This window comes from Bubalus kerabau, chromosome 17 (genome assembly GCF_029407905.1).
Source record: "Bubalus kerabau isolate K-KA32 ecotype Philippines breed swamp buffalo chromosome 17, PCC_UOA_SB_1v2, whole genome shotgun sequence".
In the NCBI taxonomy this organism is placed as follows: domain Eukaryota; kingdom Metazoa; phylum Chordata; class Mammalia; order Artiodactyla; family Bovidae; genus Bubalus; species Bubalus kerabau.
In genome coordinates this window covers 62,824,157-62,844,914 of record NC_073640.1, presented here as the reverse complement: position 1 = coordinate 62,844,914, position 20,758 = coordinate 62,824,157, and the positions used below count along the sequence as shown (strand labels likewise).

Genomic DNA, 20,758 nt, shown 5'->3' with positions numbered 1-20,758 from the left:
CCTGACTCTAGCAAATTTCATTTCCCTTTCAGATTCTTCTAATCAAGTGAAGACCTCCATTTCCCCAGATAGACAATCTATGATTTTCATCATCCATCTGCCCTGGTTAATCACAGTCAATTTGAGCACTGTTTGCTCTGTATTTTAGATATAAGACTGTGACTATTGAAAGGGAAGATTTTTTTGACACAGGGATTGCTGTGATATTCTTTAAACTCTGGAGAAAACTGGTTAAAATGATTTTTCCTTTATTTTTTTGAAAGTACAAAACCATTTCTTTTTGCATATGGAATAGAAACAGCTAGCTTCTTAAAAGCCCTGCCTACAGAAAAGCTTGAAGTTAACCTTTACCAGGAATCCCAGATTACTCTAGTGGTAAAGAAGCTGCCTGCCAGTATGGGAGACGCAGGAGATGTGGCTTCAATCGCTGGCTTCTGAAGATCCCCTGGAGGATAACAACTCCAGTAGAGTCAGAGAGACATTTTAAATCTGTCTGATTTATGCATGTCTCAGTGTGTGTCTTTGATTTTGGATAATATTGCTGAGGTTTATTTGTAAATGAGCTCTTACTCAATTGGCTTTAAAAGAAAGGAAGCACTTGGGCTTCCCTGGTGGCTCAATGGTAAAGAAGCCACCTGCCAGTGCAAAGGACAGGTTCTATCCCTGGTTCAGGGAGACGCCACGTGCCGCAGAGCAGCTAAGCCCCATACACCACCACCACTGAAGCCCACGTGCTCTAGAGCTCATGATCCACAAGAGAAGTAGCTACAATGAGAAGCTCATTCACCACAACTAAAGAGTAGTCCCCGCTTGACACAATGAGAGAAAGACAGAGCAGTGATGATGACCCAGTGAAGCCAAAAATAATAAATGAATTAAAAAAAAAAAACAAAACAGTAAGTGCATACAAATCAATTAGAAGGGAAGTTAACCTAAATGAATTTCAGGTTTATGTGAACTTGGAAATATTCAATATTAAATATCTAGTATTAATGTTTGCTCATCTAATTAAGACTTATCTTGAGTCATCCACATTGTGTAATACTTCTATTGTATTACATTGAGAGATTTAGGACTATTGATGAATATGTTTGGTGCTACCTTGAGATGCTGTCTATAAGAAAGCAAATGTTTTTAGAAGTTATCAGTAGTATTTATGTTCACTAATCTAGAAAATGCAATATAAAGCACAGTTCATGGTTGCTTAAGGAAAGTAAGATGTGTGTTTTCAGTGAAAGAGGTGTGAGAAATGAAATTGAGTTTGGATGCTCATAACAATGTGTGGAAGTAAGTGGAAGCTGGAAACAAGGTCTTCGTTTCCCAGGCCAAGAGTCCTGACCATTGGACCACAGCAGCCAATAATTAGGGCTAAGGTCCCTGGTCTTGCCTGCCTAGTCAAGAAAGAATTCAGATGAAGAGGCACAAGGTAAAGAATAAAGGAAAATGTTTATTGAAAGGAAAAGTACATGCAGAAAGGCGCATGGGGCTAGCTCAGAGAGAGAGCCCCACCTTTGGGAAGTGTCAATTCTTTTTAAAGGTACAGTTTTCCAGGTCTTTGTCTCCCCTTGGGTCAGTCACCTTCTTTTGTCCCCTCTGGTTAATTTGTCTCAGGCCCCTCCCCTGGGGTGTGAATGCACACCCTAACCAAGCTGTATCTCTAAGTTAAGGAAGGCTTCTGGGAGAAGCAAGACTCGTTATGGCCTGAATTACCCTCTGACTTGACTTTAAGCAACCTTTCTGCACATGTGTAGTGTCTCTGTTAATAGACAGGGTTTTTTCCTTTCTTTGTCCTTGCCATGATTATTCCCTTTAAATAAGAGACAAAGACTGGCTATTAACCCTGTATTTGTTGGCTATAGATTCCTCAACTGGAACCCAGCTATCTCTTATCTCAGGGAATGCAGAGAGAAGGGTGACATATTGTAGATATCCAATCTGGAGCCCATTTGTCTCCTACGTAAAAATTACATTTTACTAGGGAAAAAGAAATTCGGTCTGACTTACAGGTGGCTGTTTACAAATGAAAAAAGTGATTTAAAAAAAAAGGAGAGAGGTTTATGGAAAGTGGGCCCCAAGAAAAGAGGTCCCAAAGGGTAGGTCTTTCTATGATCTGTAATTAGACTCTTGTCAATGTTGTTGCTTGACTTTGGGGAGCATGTGATGAGGTGTTTCAAAGGGATCTAATTCCTCTTTGTCCCCCTTCTGTGCTGGATTCCGTGGGATATCCACTTTTTGGTCCATGTCGAGCAATGGTAACACCTCCAGAGCTGTAATCCCTGGAGCCAGCCTGGTTCTCTTCCTATTTGCTGCACTTGGGAGACCTCATTGGAAGAAGGGAAGAAAATGGCCAATCTTTGATTGCATTTGGTGTCTCAGATCCTACACAGAGCTGCCTTCAACCTGTCTTCCTGTTCAGAACCCTCAGCTATTCCTGTTGTTACTGCTTTTACCACAACCTTCAGGGGTGTGTGTAACAGGAATGTGGTTTGGATCTTCTGTGATTGTAACTCAGGAAGCCTGTAAGGACAGTGGACTCTGAGATCTTCTCTTCGATCCCGTCTTGCATATATGAATCAGGCTCCAGGTTCCTTCCGTCCATGCTCATACTGTACAAAATGACCCGTGCTCATCCACTGAACCACATTTTCAGGACACGACTTGATATGTGGGGGGATGGTACTTGGGAAACTATTTATAGGTGAGATGGCTGAGTAAGGCTGTTAGTTACACAGATCAGTTCTTGTGACTCACTTGACCTTATGTTTTTAAAGTCCTGAAGTTTGTTGTAACCTTTTGTAATCTGTTCTGCCCAAGTGGGCCCTGGTGGTTAAGAACATGTATGAATTTGTAGGTCTGGGTTTGACTCCTGCTTTGCTCTTTACTTTCATGTGCCATGGAGTTGTGTTCATGAACCCTGGGAATCTACTACCTTTATTTGAAAAATTGAGGTAATTCATGCTTTTAGGTGTCATAGAATTTTGACTGTTTTATTGAAAAGGTCAAAAGTTAACTTTTTTTTTTTTCTCCTGAACCATGTGGGAGGCGGGATCTTAGTTCTCCACTCAGGGATGGAATCTGTACCCCCTACAGTGTAATCATTTAATGCTATCCACTAGACCATCAGGAAATTTGCCTCAAAGGTTACTTTTGCTTAAAATGCATATTTACTTCATGTTATGGTTATTGTGACATGTCTCTTTGTTTGCATTACATCCTGTATATTGTTAGTTTACATTTCGTTCTGAAGAGTTTGTCTCTGACTCTAATTAGTAAGTTTTCAAATAATATTTCTCTTCTATAGCAGATTCTTTACCTCTCAGATGTAAGAAACGCCCCAAAGCTTGTTCCTTTACATGTATCTTAGAGCTGATGAACCGAGTAAGTGAAGGATACTGTTTTGATAGGCAATTGCTGTATTGAGTGGCTGCTATTTAAGTAGAGATTTCATTTATTAATTCTTTGTCATTTAAAGATGATGGTCTTTATGTTTTACACAGTATAACTCACATGAACCACTTGTTATAAAATGCCTGTATGTCTATCTACTTATAGATTTATAAAAGGTATTTAGAAAAGTGTTCTTTGTTTTTTGTAAAAATTATTTTAGGGAATTCCCGGACAGTCCAGTGGATAGGATTCAGCACTTTCACTGCAGTGATCCTGGGTTTAATCCATGGTTAGAGAACTAAGATCTCATAAGCCCTGATGGGTAGGGGGACTGTTTTAACAAATTGTTTATTTTCACTATGCAGTGTTTGTTGAACAGTTGTCAACTGCCATTTATGTTTTACAATTTTCGTTAGAATGCTTCCTTTGGATTATTTACCATTACAGTGTATTGCCTTGTTGAGCCTTTCTTGCTCAGTCACTCAGTACTGTCTGACACTTTGTGGTGTCATGGACTGTAGTCCACCAAGCTCCCCATCCATGGAATTTTTACTATTTTTTTGTCCTCAATTATGAGACAGAAGTGTGTTTACTACCAAGTAGAATGAGCTTTGAGATCATGGTGGGAAAAAATCTTTTTTGTTGAGAATTGACATGGGTTTGCATAAAATGAATGTTTTCCTGATTGTGTCTTTCAAACTTGGGTACCCTAAAATTAATTTGAGTTCTGTGTGATCGCTCTTTTCTTTTTTAAAGAGTTGTTTTCCAATAGTGTTCCTTATGTTTTTAAGTTCATCATTGGGGAGATTCATAATACTGTTCAGGATGGGTATGACTTTTGGTATATCTTGTGTTCAACAGGAAAAAATTTATTTATGAATTGTAATTAATAGGATACCTATGGTTCTTTATCGGAGAAGGCCCTGGCACCCCACTCCAGTACTCTTGCTTGGAAACTCCCATGGACGGGGGAGCCTGGTGGGCTGCAGTCCATGGGGTCTCTAAGAGTTGGATACGACTGAGCGACTTCACTTTCACTTTTCACTTTCATGCATTGGAGAGGGAAATGGCAACCCACTCCAGTGTTCTTGCCTGGAGAATCCCAGGGACGGTGGAGCCTGGTGGGCTGCCGTCTATGGGGTCGCACAGAGTCAGACACGACTGAAGCGACTTAGCAGCAGCAGCAGCAGCAGCATGGTTCTTTATATCTTGTAGATGTGTCTTGTAGAGATATGACCATGAAATTACAAGCAAAAGGGAACAGTGGAAAAGGAGAACTTTTTCAAAGAGTGGTATTTAGGAGAGTAGAAACTTGTGAAATTAAAGATTTTTTCCTCAGGAAGATACAGGAAAATGTGGCTGTTTGGGACAGTCTGTGGACAGATAGTGAAAGAAGAGACAACGGAATATCTATATCTCATAACAAAAATCTCACTGATGGAGGAGATCATCAGAGTAGAAATGATGCAGGAGATAAGCCTGTTGAAAGGCTCGGATCAAGCTTTCATGATGAATTGCAGATGCTTCAGTCTGAAGGGACAATTTTTGAATGTAGTCAAGTTGTGACGAATATCAACAGTAGCACCTCAATTTTGCCAATTCAGAGAACTCATAGTGTCCGTGAAGGCAGTTCTCATAAAAATGAGTGTGCTGTTATGCATCCCTCAGAACAGGCCCCAGACCCAGAAGTACACAAGAAAAAATCTTACAAAAGTAATGAGTGTGGCATAACCATTCTTCAGGACTCAGAACTCACTAGACATCAAAGAATCCATACAGGAAGATTACCATATAAAGCTGACGTATGTGGCAAGGCATTTAATGATAATGTGAGCTTTGCAGTTCATCAGAGAAATCGTACTGGAGAGAAAGCGTATAAATGTGATGTATGTAGCCACAGCTTTAAACAGAACACAGCCCTTCAAATTCATCTGAGAGTTCATACTGGAGAGAGAGCATATAAATGTAATGTATTTGGCTACTGCTTTAAGCACAATGCACACCTTCAAAATCATGGGAGAACTCATACAGGATAGAAACCGTATAAATGTGATGTGTGTGCAAAGGCCTTTACTTGCGAAGAAAGCCGGGCACTTCATCTGCTCCTTCATACTGGAGAGAAACCATATAAATGTGATGTACGTGGTAAGGCCTTTAGTGTAAATGGAGGCCTTGCATCTCATCAAAAAATTCATACCAAAAATAAACCATAAAAATGTGATGTATGTGGCAAGGCCTTTAGAGTAAAAGGAAGCCTTACATCTCATCAGAAAATTCATACTGGATAGAAAGCATATAGATGTGATGTATGTGACAAGGTCTTTAATTTCAAATCAGCCATAACTCTCCATCAGGCAGTTCATACAGGAGAGAAAGCACATAAATGTATCTATGGGGCAAAGTCTTCAATTCCAGCTGTTACTTTGCAGTTCATTGGAGAACTCATATTCTAGAGATGTTTGTGGCAAGGCCTTTAGTCAAACTGCAAACCTTGAGGTTCATCGGAAAATTCATTCTGGAGAGAAAGCATATGAATGTGTTGTCTGTGGCAAGGCCTTTAGTCATATTGGTAAGCTTGCAGTTTATCCAGAATTCATACTGGAGAGAAACATATAAATGTGTTGCATGTAGCTGATCCTTTACTTGAAGTGCACAACATGGAATTCATCAGAGAACTAATACTGGAGAGAAAACATAAATGTGATCTCAAAAATCTAAACACAAACCTTGTGGTTCATCAGAGAATTTATATTAGAGAGAAACCTTACAGTTGGAACAATGGTTACAAACTTTAGTGCTCAGTCAGCCTTAATGGAGAGAAAGCATGGAAATGTGATGTATGTGGCCAGTGTTTTACTTGAAATGACCATCATAGGAAGCATCAGATAATTCATAGTGGAGAAAACTGTTACAAATGGAACAATTGTGAGAAGCATTTTATTGCAACTGTAATGAGTGTGGCAAAGCCTTTAATCTGAGTTCAGGCCTTATAATTCATCAGAGAATTCATACTGTATAGAAAGCGTACAAATGAAATGAATGTGGCAAAGCTTCTAGTTCACGTTCAGCCTTAACTGACCATTCAACAGTTCATACAGGAGAGAGCCACATAAATGGAATTTATATGACAAAGCCTCCAGTCACAAGGATCATCTGAGAATCAGTACTGCAGTGAAAACATACAAATGTAGTGACTGAAGTAAAGTACGGAAAGTTTTTGACCTTCCGAAAAGTCAAACTGGAGGAAACTGCACAAATGTGGTCGATGTGGGCAAAGGCTTGATTCTGTATTCAGATCTAACTAATCCTCAGGTAATTAATTCTGAATTGAATCTTACCCACGTAGTACATGTGGTAAGTCTTTTGGACGGCATTCAGTTTTTTACAAAAACAAGAAAAAATGCCTACTGGCAAGATTCCATACATTCAGAGCACAGTCAATCCCTCCAGTGGAGGGAATCATGTAAATGTGTGCAGCCAGGATTTCAATAACAGGCTGATCATTCCCATCATCAGAGAATTCATAATGCAAAGAAATCTTTGCAAATATGAGTGTGGCAAATCCTTCAGGTGGCATACTGGCCTAAAAAGTCATCAGGTGACCCATACTAGAGAGGATTTCCAAAGATAATCAATGTGGCCAGGCTTTTTGTTTACACCTTAGGCTTCTTGAGAATATTCACACTAGATAAAAATTGTATCAATGTAATAAGTGTGTCGGGTTTTTAGGCAGCAATCCAAATTCAGGCTTCAGTAAAGAAGTCATTTTGCAGAGAAAGCTTACAAGTGACATGAGTATGTAAAACCTTTACTCGGGGTCACATCTCACCAACCATCAGATCTTCCATGCTACAGAGAAGCTTACTAGTGCAGAATATGTGACAAGGCTTTTAGGTGCTCCCTGTATCTCAGTGTTCAGCAAATACTTTATACTTAGAAATGCAACTTTTATGGCAGTTGTCACAATTACTGCTCCCTCTTTAGGTATCTAAGAACATATATCCTGTAGATAAACCACACAAATACAATATCTGTGGAAAGAATTTTACCCAAACATCAAAGTTGGGAAAGATTCTGGAGCAGTGCTTTACAAATACAATGGAGGTGGAGAAAGTTTCAGCTTGAGTTGAAGTATTAGACAACAAGACTCCATAGTAAAGAGGAGTCTTGGAATTGGATGGCAAAGGCCTTTCTGCAGGCTTCAGAGTACACTAGGCTTCAGAATATATGTTTCAGAGAAACCACACAGAAGTAATGTGCTCACTAAAGCCTTAAGGCAAAGATCAAAATGATGGAACCTGAGAGGGCAAGCTTACAGAAGTAATGAATTTTTTCATGAGATATTCACACCTTGGGTGTGATTTATGCAGGCCAGAAACTACAGATACACTGAATTTGGAAATACATTTAAGAAAACGTATTTCCTCAAGATTCCCCCCAAGATTCATATCGGGCAGAATCCTTAGAATTGTAATGACTTTCGTAAAATTTTGGGACAGTTCTTACAACAGATCACATGAGATGATTCATTTTAGGAATAAATAAATCTTTAGTTTTCCAACAATTAACCTCCTGTGTTATGGCAATATAATTATGTTAAGTATGTTGAAACTTCATGACCTGTGGAAATAATCGCTAATCTTCAGTGTATATTTAATTACTTAAGTTTTCTTGAGAAGGTGACGTTATTTTTTATGACATTTCCGCAAGGTTTGAAAACTTTTATAGCTTTCTTAGGGATTTTCATGATGGCCTCTGCAAAGAAATCAGTAAGATGAAGGGGCAGACTTCATTAGGTGTGTTTCGTTAATATCCATCTTTCATGGGTAAACAGGGACACTAAAATATCGAATTCAATGGTGTGTGAAGTAGGATCAGTGAGGGACAGGGAACCATGTCAAACCATGACATGACTCAGCATGCTCATTATGTTCAGGATGCCCTTCTGTACACAGGCCACCGTGATTATAGGACTGAATGATGTACCATCTGCCTATGCAAAGAGCATATGCAAAGAGCAACCTGGACATTAAGGGACTTGGACTTTTCATGGGAGGGGAGTTGACAGGTTATTGAAGACTGATTATGTGGAGAAATTATAGCAGGAAAATGCTGGTCATTTTCTCCCTTAACTGGCAGTTGCCATTGCATATAAATGATTAATGGAAACTTCTTGGAAGTTGAAGAGAAATGGGATCAAAAGAACCAGAGAAGTATGCGTGTGTATCTGTTTCATCACTGATTGCTGCCATTTATGTTGTACTTCTGTTTTCTTCAGAATGTATCCTAAGTCTTGTGATCTAATAAAATTTGTATCATTTTCCCCATAACCCTGAATGGATCATGTTTCTTCCAACAACACAGTTTTTCACCACCTCAACTTCATAACAGAAACTAGGAATGTACCAAAGGCTCTTCAGGTAGAAAGAATGTAGAATTTCTTTTCATGACAACATCAAACAATAGACAATTTTGGGATTATATACTAATAATTTGCACTTCAGTTATTATACCACACTCTGTCCATAACAGAACAATTATATTTCCAATGTCCGCTTGTGCCAAAATGAAACTTATAGCATGTGCCTAATTTACATGAAGTGAAAATAGGAATAATAAATGTGCAAAAATTAGGAAATAAAAAAACTTCGGAAATAAGGTTAAAAGTGATAGCTCTTTTTGAGCTGGGAGGATTCTGAAATAAATTATATTTTGTTATTCATTTGTTTTTGGTTGTATAGTTGTGGCTTAGGCATATCTCCAAAGCATGTAGGAATTTTCCAGACCAGGGATCTGTCCCATGTCTCCTATTTGGCAGGCGGATTCCTTACCACTGAGCACCAGGGAAAACCCAGAAATACTTTAGAATCCACACTATATGATGGAATTTTTTTTTGTTTGATAAACTAGAAATTTCATATATTCAGTCCCCAATATGTTGGATCTTGTTACTTTGCATTCACAGAAAGAACAAGATGGAACCAAACCCAAAATTTGGTTTGAATTTTGAGACAAATCAAGCCATATGTTAAACTCTTATGAGAATGTTTGTTAACTGCTGAAGCTTTCTAGTAGAAGCATGGTAGCCTACCAAGCTGTTTGGTTCAGTTCAGTCGCTCAGTGGTGTCTGACTCTTTGTGACCTCATGGACTGCAGCATGCCAGGCTTCCCTGTCCAGCTTTCAAAATTGCTTCTCACTCTTTAGGTATCTGAGAATATATATTCTGGAATTAAATCACACAAATACAGTATTTGTGAAAAGGATTTTACTCAAATGACTAAGTTGGGGAACATAACTGGAGCAGTGCTTTACAAATGCAGCAGGACTGGAAAAAGTTTCACCTTGGATTGAAGTATTAGGTAAGAGTCCATAGTGAAGAGGAGTCTTGGAAATGGATGGTCAGGGGCTTTCTGTAGGGTTCCGAGTGCACTAGACTTCAGAATATATGTCTTTCAGAGAAACCACACAAATTGTGCACACTGAAGCTTTAACCCATTGATCAAAACTGAAACGTGAGAGGATTTATATGGAGAGCAAGCTTGCACAGGTAATGAATATTGTGTGGTTTTTTACATCAAATATTCACCTTGGATATAATGAAGTGATTTGTGCAGGTCAGAAACTGTACAGATATACCGAATTTGGAAACACATTGAAGAAAACCATATTTCCTCAAGATTCCTCCCAAAATTCATATCGGGGAGAATCCGTATAGCGGTAATGAATTTGGTAAAATTTTGGACTTAACAACAGATCATATAAGAGATAATTCATTTTAGGAATAAATAAGTCTTTAGTTTTCTAACAATTAACCTATTATATTAAGGCAGTATAATTATGTCAGGTGTGTTGAAACTTAATAACGTGTGGAAATGACCCATTATCTTCAGTGTGTATTTAGTTACTTGAGTTTTCTTGAGAAGGTGACATTGTTTTTCATGACATTTCCACAAGGTTTGAAAACTTTTATAGCTTTCTTTGAGACTTTCATGATGGTCTCTGCAAAGAAATGAGTAAGAGGAAGGGGCAGACTTCCTTAGCTGTGGTTCATTCATATCCATTTTTCGTGGGTAAACAGGGCCACTAAAATATGAAATTCAATGGTGTGTGAATTAGAATCAGTGAGGGACAGAGAATCATGTAAAAAGTTAAGACATCATTCATATTAGGGTGCCTTTCCATAGACAGGCCACCTTGGGTTATAGGACTGAATGCTGTACCATCTGACCATGAAAAGAGCAGGCTAGACATTATGGGACTTGGGCTTTTCTTGGGAGGAGAGTTGACAGGTTACTGGGGACTGACTGTGTGGGAGAAGTTATACCAGGGAAATGCTGGTCATTTTCTCCCTTAACTGGGAACTGCTGTTGTATATAAATGAACTGGGAATTCCTGTTGTATATAAATGATTAATGGAAACTTATTCTTTGAAATTGAAGAGACCAGTTTTCTTGAAAATTTAGTCAAAAGAACCAGAAAAGTATGTATGTGTATCTGCTTCAAAATAATTGCTGTCATTTATATTGTGGCTGTGTTTTATTCAGAATGTATCATAAGTCTTGTGCTCTAATAAAGTTTGTATCATTTGTTCCATAACTCTGAATGGATCTTGTTTTTTCCAGCTACACAGCTTTATGCCACCTCAGTTCTTCATAACAAACTAGGAATGTGCCAAAGGCTCTCAAGGTTGAAAGAAGGTAGAAGAATTTCTTTTCATGATGAAATCAAAGAATAGACAAATTTGGGATTATATACTAATAATTTGCACTTGAGTTATTCTCTCCACACTGTCCATAGTGGAGCAATTATATTTCCTGATGCCTTTTTTTGTGCCTGAATGAAACTAATAGCATGTGCCTAATTTACATGAAGTGAACATAGGAATAATAAATGGGCAAAAATTAGGAAATAAAAAACTTTGGAAATAAGGTTAAAATGATAGCTCTTTTTGAGCTTGGAACATTCTGAAAGTATTATTATTATTTATTATTAGCCCAATAGTTGTGGCTCATGGGGTCAGTAACTCCACAGCATGTGGGAATTTCCCCAACCAGGGATGTGTCCCATGTCTCCTGCATTGGCACGTGGATTCCTTATCACTGAGCCACCAGGGCAGCTGCGGAAATAATTTAGAACCCACACTATATGATGGAATTTTTTTTTTGTTTGATAGAGTAGAAATTTCTTATATTCAGTTGACAACGTATTGGTTCTTGTTACTTTGCAGTCACCCACTGGAACAGGATGGAATCAAACCCAAAGTTTGGTTTCAATATTGAGACAGATGTAGCCATATGCTAAAATGTTATGAGAATGTTAACTGCTGAAACTTTGTAGTGGGAGCAGGGTAGACTTAGAAGCTGTTGGGGGAAAAAGCTTGACTAACAAGGAATGGTGACATTCGTGGAGTGTTAAGATGATTACTGATGGCAAGGAGGAGAAGCTATCTGCTTTGGTGAGTTACCAGTTGGTATCAAAGAAAGGAAGCCTTAGTCTTTTGTCTCAGTCTGCCCAGAGAGGCAGCACAGGAAGTGGTTGTTTTTAAAGTCTAAAGAAGTCAGTAGTCAAACATGGAAAAACCACAGTGAGACTGTGTAAGAAAACACTGAATGTTTACTCATGCTATGAATTTATAACATTCCTTTTACTGCAGTACCAATATGTTCCATTGTTCTATACGGTTTTTGAAGATTGTAGTAGCTTACTATTTGTCTATCTTACTAAACAGATAAATTACTATTTACTGTCTCTTGCCTAAGGAACTTTTACAGTAGCCTAATGAACATTAATGTTTGGAAATATTTATTAGGTAATAAATACTAAACAGAAGTCCAGTTTTCCAGAGGATATTAGTGTTAATGTCACATTATAGAAATAAGTAATATGCTCCATGGTTCTTGTCAGCTGTAGTAAAATTTCTTTTCTTTTTTTTTTTTTTTTTTTTTTAACAATATTGTGATGGTGTTTGCCGCACATTAACATGAATCAGCTGTAGGCATACATAGCTTCCCTCCTTCCTAAACCCACCTCCCTCCCCAGCCTATCTCACCAGGTTGTCACAGAGCAGTGGCTCTGGTGCTCTGTCATACATCAAACTCCCACTGTCTGTCTATTCTACGTATGGTAATATACATGTTTGAATGCTATTCTCTCAAATCATGCCACCTTATTTCTTTTGTTTTCTCAATGGTTTTTCCTTAGCATTCTTGTCTGTCCACATGTTGTGAGCTAGGTTTAATGTTTAATTTCTATTTCTTCCATGCCTTACACTAACAAATACATTAGTCTATAGGTTATTTTGAGACTTGTAAGATTAAAATGCACATAAGACAATGAAAGGGGACATAGTACATGCCTTATAAATATGAAGAAAGTTCCTTTAGGACTTGAGTTCAGTCTGTTAATAAATGTAGAAGTATTTATAAATAGTGCAAAGTTGATAATTTTGGTGAAAATAAACTTTTCTCAAGACTTTATATTTTACAGTCTTTGTTGTCCACATCTGACAGCTTTCTGTAACAACAAAGAAAAGAAAGAAAATATATTACAATGTTTAAACAAAAAGTAACTGATATTCCCTTTCATTGAAGAAGTATTGACTGAAGTATTATATATTATGATGTATACAAGTTTTTCTCAAAAGTATTTGAAGCTATGTCATCACAAGCATGGAACAGAAACATTTTTTATAAAGAAGGCAGTTCTCGGTGAAGGGTTTTTTTTTTCTCTTTAATAATTATAAAATGTATTTTTGGCTGTGGTGGGTCATCATTGCTGCACTGGCTTTTCTCTCCTTGCAGTGAGCAGGGGCTATGAATTTTGTACATAAAATACATAAACCTGGCTGGGGCTTGCTTGGACACAGGAGGCCTGATGCCCCTTGTTTTGGTCAGTGCACAGCACTCAATGTCTTCTCTGTTTCCAGCTGTGCTGATTTGGTTTTGCTGCACGTGGACTTTCTCTAGTTGCAGCCAGCAGGAGCTACTCTCTAGTTGCTGTGTGAAGGCTTCTCACTGCTGTCGCTACTCTTGTTGCAGAACACAAGCTTTAGAGGACAAGCTCAGTACTTGTGTTGCACAGGCTTGTTGCTCCTAGACACGTGGTATCCTCACAGACCAGGGACCAAACCCATGTCCAGTGCATTGGCAGGTGGATTCTTTACCACTGGACCACCAGGGACGTGCCACTAAGTGTCCTTCAACTGAGGAAATCCCAGTATCTTTCAACCAGGATCCTCATGCACCTTTTAACTGGGGGGCTATGTATGTTAATATAGTGCCAAATAAAATTTGGTGTCCTTAAGCAATAACTACGTGATCTGAAACCAGGAGAGAATCCCCCAAACTTATCTGGACTGCCTGAGGGGGAGGATGGGCCCAAGGGCCCTTCCTGGTCTACCAAGGCCGGAATGTCCAAAGCACAGAACAGTGCCTGCTTTTCTCCATCCTGCATTCCCCTCAGGGTGCACTGTCGCTGGGCCACTGCAGTGACTACTAAGCTTGATCCTTGAAGAAGTGGAATGTTAAGACATTTTTCTCCTTAGAACCGTTAGTATGAAGTAGACCATTCTAAGAGTTGTGTGTTTTATATTCTAGCTTGTCATTCCCACACAAAGTTAGTTCTTATTTACTTAAACTGCTAAATAATTCTAATTCCTGGAATATTCCTGGGTCCAGCCACTGCCCTACATTAATCCCCACCCCACTCCCACCTACCCCCAGCCCTGTGGCCACGCCTGGTTTTAGTTCCCAGGCCTCTGAATCACTTCAGCCTCATTCGCAGGAAACTTTACTTTTGGCAGTTATTATCCCACAGAATTTCCAGCTTTTATTTTGAAACTGTTACCGATATTTACTTAAACTAATGATGAATCAGTGGTGCAACTCAAGACGTGAAACACTGTGTGGGTGCTTAGTCTCTCAGTCATGTTAACTCTTTGGGTCCACATGAACTGTAGCCTGCCAGGTTCCTCTGTTGATGGGGTTCTCCAGGCGAGAAGACTGGAGTGGGTTGCCATGCCCTCCTCAAGGGGATGTTCCCACCCCAGGGAGCGAACCCAGACTCCTGCATTCTGGGTGGATTCCTTTACCATCTGAGCCACCAGTAAAGCACCAAGTACTTCTAAAGGCTGACAAAAGGCCTCGACAACTAAAGGATGGAACATGCCAGTATCTGCTCTGGCCCACTTGGGCCCGCCCCTCATGCCCAGAAGCGGCGTTCAAAGCAAATGGTAGGTGTAGTCACTGTAGGAAACATGTGGTACTGTTTTTGTTCTTTTTTTCTTGTTAAACTGCGCCTCTGCTCCCTATCTGTGGTCTCGGGTCACTGGACTTTCCTACTCATCCACCCATTCCTCCACCCCAAGTAAATTCAATTGTGGACATGAGAGGTTTGATTCCTTTCCATGTAAAATCCTGACACACATAGTGCATAAAATATACAGTAAATTTTGGGGAAAATCATTTTAATTAAGACATGACACTTAATAATTTTACAAATATCCTGAAATAAGTGTTCAGGAACTAGTTTAGAATTTCAACTTTCGGGACCGGTGATGGAGCTGGAGTTTTTTCTCCAGCGTTAGGGAGGCTTATTACTGTCCTTTTCTGGTTTATATGACCAGAGTAATAAATTGACTACAAAGACTCTTCATTTTAGGAGATTATTTTCAGTGATGCTAGGTACTTGTATCAGCACTAGAATCATTGTATCAGCACTAGAGTCCAAGAGAAATATAGAATGGTTGCTGTGCTCTGTCGCCTCTGACTCTTTGAAACCCCATGGAGTGTAGCCCACCAGGCTCTGCTGTCCATGGGATTTTCCAAGCAAGAATACTGGGGTGGGTTGCATTTCCTAATCCTGGGGATCCTTGACTCAGGGATTGAAGCCCCATCTCTTGTAGCTTCTTCATTGGCCGGCAAATTCCCAACTGAGCCACCTGGGTAGCCCATATAGTCTGACACTAGTGTAGAAAATTTTCTATGAATTAAAGAAGTGGGTTTTTGTTGGATGTTTTCCAGTCAATGAAACCCAGTGGGGATAGGGCTGAATTTTGGATTGCTGACATGTGCGGTGGGTTGTGCTGTGTAATAGTGGGGAAAGATCCTAAGAGATTGGAGAATGTGAAGACATTTGAGGGGTAATTTTACATGTTGTGCATTAAGGTTGATTGCCAGTGCTGGACTCAAGCCTGAGATGATTTTATGGCATGGGTGGGGCGAGGAGCAGTTATTGTTCAGTACCTCAGTCGTGTTCGGCTCTTAGCGACCCCATGGACTAAAGCAGCCAGGCTTCCCATCCTGCATCTCCTGGAGCGTGCTGAAACTTGTCCACCCAGTCGGTGATGCCATCCAACCATCTCGTCCTCTGTTGTCCCCTTCTGCCTTCAGTCTTTCCCAGCATTCGGGACTTTTCTAAGAGTAAGGTTTTCCCATCAAGTGGCCAAAGTACTGGAGCTTCAGCTTCAGCCTCACTCCTTCCAATGAACATTCAGGACTGATTTCCTTTAGGATTGACTGGTTTGATCTCCGTGCATTCCAAGGGACCCTCAAGACTCTTCTTCAGCACCACAATTCAAAAGCATCAGTTCTGCGATGCTGAACTGTTGGGGGCCGGCGTGAGGCACTCCGCCCATGGCAAAGGTCATGAGGAAGGAGGCTTGACATACGCAAAGGCGGGATCGAGCCTCAGGAGTCCCCCTGGAAATCCTCAAGCATCTACCCCCATAACCAGAGCCTGCCTACTTTACTACTTTGTGCTCTCACCTACACCTCTGACTTTACGGGGGGCTGTCCCCCACCACCTCTTTCGGAGAAGGAGTTAACCTAGAGCTCCAGTTGATAAAAACCCCTGGGTGTGACAAGAGTGTTTTAACCTACAAACTCCTCTGAAGGTTCTCTAGCCTGCCTGACAGGCTTGTCCGGCCACATGTGATTGCTCACAGCCTCCCAACTGTGAGAGGCACGAGATGCTTTAAACCTTCTAAAAACAGGTTCTTTAGAAAAGTTAGAAAATTATTAGTATAAGTGTAATGGGCTGATTAGAAATTGTATTGGTGAAGGGTTTTTCATTTGTTGAGTCAATGTTTGTTGCTAAGTCTCCATATCCCCTGCCCTTACACACATTAGTGAATATATAGAAGAAATAGGTATTAACGTTTGATATAAATCACGTTAGACCTTAGGCTAAGTAAATTCTTTCCTTAACTAAAACCCACTACACCCTCACCCTATAGGAATGTAACTTTATTTGGGTGGCGTCTGTTTTAAGAATAATCACCCCTGGAGAAATAAGTGTCCTGGTTGACTGACCGCTGTCACAAGGAGAGGGTCGTAAATTGTCAGCAGGCCCCCCGGCCAGAAGATGATGTAACACCCCTAAGACCTCTGTATACATTTGTATGAAGCACCTGACTTTGATAAAAGTCAGGACTGCTGACCCCGCGTGACTTTTGCATAACATCTCAGTGTATAAAAGTAGACCATGGAAAATAAAGAATTGGGATCAGTTCCTCGAAAGACTGGTCTCCCCATGTCTCTCTCTCTCTCACTCTGGTTGAGTCTCCATCTGGAGCGCGGAACCCACCATGCTTACTAATTATGCCTGGGCTTCTAAGATCCGACCGGGGAGGCCTCAGTGTCTCCTCTCCTTCGGGAGAACGGAAGGACGCCTGCGGCCTACGTAAGCGGTGCAAACTTCTTGTCTTGAAGTTTTATTGGTCCCCCGCGTAAACCAAGCTACTCAGCCTCTTTTCTCCACTGAATTTTCCTACTGAGCTATCCTTATTCTATTACTCTTTGTATCCTTAATTAACGTTTAATTAAGCAGTTGTTCCCTGACCCTCGCCTAGGCCATCTCTCCTTCGAATACCCTGGATCAGCTGGGGCTGGACCCCGGCACTGAACCTTCTTTATGGACCAAGTCTCAGATCCCTGACTACTGCAAGAACCATAGCTTTGAGTATAGGGACCTTTGTTGGCAAAGTGATGTCTTTTCTTTTTAATACAATGTCTGGTTTTATCATAACTTTCCTTGCAAGGAGCAGGCCTGTTTTAATATTCTGGCTGCAGCAGCAGCAGCAGCAGCAGTCACCTTAAGAGGTGATTACAGTAATGAATTGTTTCTCCCTGCCCACCGCACCCCAAGGGCCTGCCGGCTTAGACCTGTGCGCCCCGCCCCGCCCCGCCCCCGCCGCGCCGTGCCGCCCCGCCAACTGCGCCCGGAGGCTCGGCCCCCTACGCCTTGAAGCCCCTCCTTACACTTCCTCCGTACTCCCGCGTGCTTGTCCTCGCTCAACGCCAGGCTCCCCGACGACCCTGCTCTACTGAGTCCCCGCCCCCAGGCCGCTCCGCCCTTTCACTGCGCGTGCGCGCAGCGTCCCACAAACCCGGAAGCGGAGCGAGGGGAGTGGAGGTGTCCCAGCTCAGCGTGAGTTTCTTTCTTTCTAATCGAACCTGAGTTCAGTCTCCTTTCCTCTGTACCCCGAGCCTCAGGTTCGCTAGTGACTCTAAATCCCTGCGCCCGTCCTACCATCCCCAGCAAGCTCAGACCTCTTGGTGAGCGGCAAAGGGGCGCCTCCATTTTGCTTTAAAGTCGCTCTGAACCTGCTTCCAGTTTTTGGTTCATAGAGACGCTTCGTTTCGCAACTCTTTACTGCTTCAAACCATTTACTGACCTCACTGACTCCTCTGCCTTCGTACACCGCATAGGATTCTCTTCGGCAAGGTGGGTTTATTAGCTCCGCGGCCCCCACCCTCCTCTTCTCAGCCCCTGGCCACGCCGACTCCCCCCCTCCCGGAGAGGTCGCGCCGGCTCCCTGTTCCTGGGATTCTGGAGAGCCCGTCCCGCTGCTGATACCCCTTCCCTCCCAGTTCCTCTAACCTCAAGCCTCCTCAGGCGGGTCCTTTCGCCCCGCAGGCCTTGCCTTCATAGTGACGTTGCCCTGACCCGTGTCGGGGGAAGTGACCTACTCCAGCCACGTGACACCCGAGGTTCTCCGTCCCAAATTCCACCCGTTGCAGTTTGGCTCTTGCGGGTGGGGGGCTTCTTATTCAGTCGCCATCCCTGCAATTAGGAGGCCAGGAGGGGTCAGAAGCAGCAGAGACAGCGACTCCTAGAGAAATAGATATTTGAGAAAAGCATGAGGGAGAAGCGATAGCAGCGAAGAGGATTGTGAGGAACTTGCGAAGAAACAATAGCATGAACAAGAATCGGCCTTGAAGGTAGCGGTTAGGGAAAAAGTTTAGAGAAAAGCAGGATTTCCTGAGAGTTAAAGGTGAGCAAGAAAGGGAGGTGGTGGTGTTCATTCCGAGTCTTTACGACCCCTTTATTTCCCAGAGTTTGCTCAAATTCTTGATCGTTGACTCGGTGATGGTATCTAACCATCTCATCCTCTGCGGCCCCCTTCTATAGCCTTCAAGGGAGAGGGGCTGTAAATCAGGGGTCCCAAAGAGAGCAACAGTGGAGGGGCAGTTCACACACAGAGCCCGCAAAGGGGATACTAGAGTTGGGACCTTGGCTTACAGAGTAATATCCTGCTGGGAGAGAAAGGGGACTCCTAGTGATTGGAGGAGCTGAGAAAGGAAACTGAGAGGAAGCATAGCCACTTGGGGGTGCCAGAGAGGGGAGGAAGGGAAGGCAGATATGGAGGAAGAAAGGCTGAAATACAGAGATTGAGGATCACCAGGGAGGTTGGAGAGAAAGCATCTTGACGGGGAACAGATGGCAAAGAAAGGCAGAATGGTAGGTAGGGAAGAAGTAGAGGAGGACAAGCACAGCAGGAGAGCCGAGGGGTAGAGGAAGGGAGACGGAGAAAGAAGTAGGGAAACAGATAAACCAAATGAAGTGAAAACAACTAGTGTGCAGGTGGGGGAGGGGACTAGATCCAGACGAGTGCTGAATCGATTTGATCAGGATTATTAAGTCGTGATACATTGATTTTTGGCTTTAAAATCTACTAAGTTTAAAACATTCCTTTTTAAATTATACAGATGAAAATGAGAATTGCAAAACTTGTCTGTAAGGCTTGTGCATTTTGTAATTATCTGTATTAAAAGATAACATCCATGTGCAGAGGCTATAGAGGTGGGGGCTGCGGCAGTGACTTGATTCTCTCAGAGGTGAGTCACCCCCTTCCCTTTTCCTGGTGCAGAGTAGAGGTTATGGAGAGGAGAAGTGGGGCAAGAACTGACTCTTACTACATGATGCCTTTTCCAGGCACATTAAAAATATTCTTTGTGATGGTTTTAACTTTTTTCTTTCTCTTTATATTTCATTTTTTGTATCTTGGGATAAACACTGAACACCTACTTTCTTGTAAACAATTATTCCCTTGTGAAATAAGATTTGGTGGACTCCTGTAATTAATTCATGTCTTTCTTTTCTAAATATTCTGTATTCTCAATTTTTTACTTGGCACCAGAATTCATAAGTGAAAAAAAATTTTTAATTAGCTGATTCACTTTAGGTTTGTTTTACATTTATTAGAGACCCATTTGCTGTTTCTTGTTTATGTTATATCTTGAAAACATATTTTGGTAACTAATAAATAGTTATAGACCATTGTGATGAATACTTTGAATGTCAGTGATCTTTTATATTAAGAGTCAGGACCTTATTTAAGCAGTTAGTCTAATACCTCATTTTCCTTTCTTTTATGTGATTTGATAACTAGTGAGCTATGAAGTGATCTGATGATGCTTCCTCAGGACCAGAAGCTGAGCAACACTGACCCCTGAAATGATTGGCCAAATTGGGTGTGTGACTGTGTGTGTGGCAGTTCTTCTTGTAGGGAGAGCCCATTTGTTATGAGAACTTGAAATGGGTCCCAGTCTTCCAAAATGAAAAATGACAATAATAGGATGGAGGTGGGAGCATAGGCTCAGAGTCAGAGAGAATCATGAGCCGTCTCCTGTGAATAAAGGTCGATGTGAAGGGAGGCCTCCCACCTCCACTGGCTTCCCTGGGACTTCAGGGCAGCATCCTGACTCCTCAGGTGGCTCCACAGCCATTTGTCATCCTCAGGTTGCTGCCAGAGTCTCCAGCCTCATCCTGGGAGCCAACCCCCTTTCTCTTGGTCAGTCCGTCCTGGTCACATTCACTTAGTCCGTGCTCATAAACACCAAAACCTTCTCTGTCTTGGCAGATCTTAGTTGCTACATCTACCTTTGATCATTATATCACTGTTGCTCTTGCTCTTTTTGTTCCTTCAGCTCTAGGCCAGAGAGGTCTCCCCATCTCCTTCTGATATTCTTTGTCATGTTAACCAGGTTTATCGCCTCTATATTAATCACCCTCATCAGAAATGCCCTTTAATTATTTGGAGTCTTTTCTCCTTTCCTTTAATTGAAAGATGCCCCTCCTCCTCCCAGG

General features: G+C 41.4%; 1 protein-coding gene across 12 annotated transcripts in view; it reads left to right on the top strand.

Moving 5' to 3' along the window:
* The window catches only part of LOC129632531 (zinc finger protein 665-like), a 53,746-nt gene that overhangs the window by 12,939 nt on the left and 20,049 nt on the right, over positions 1-20,758 (top strand). For 2 of the 12 annotated variants that reach the window (XM_055554242.1, XM_055554241.1), the window contains exon 1: positions 17,825-18,112. The exons of 4 other annotated variants lie outside the window; for them this stretch is intronic. Coding sequence is in view for 1 of the 8 variants with exons in the window: in XM_055554245.1 (XP_055410220.1) it covers positions 33-148 (116 nt within the window). In the remaining 7 variants the exon portion in view is untranslated. 6 more of the 12 variants (XR_008704574.1, XM_055554245.1, XM_055554233.1 and 3 more) reach the window with 6 other exon arrangements.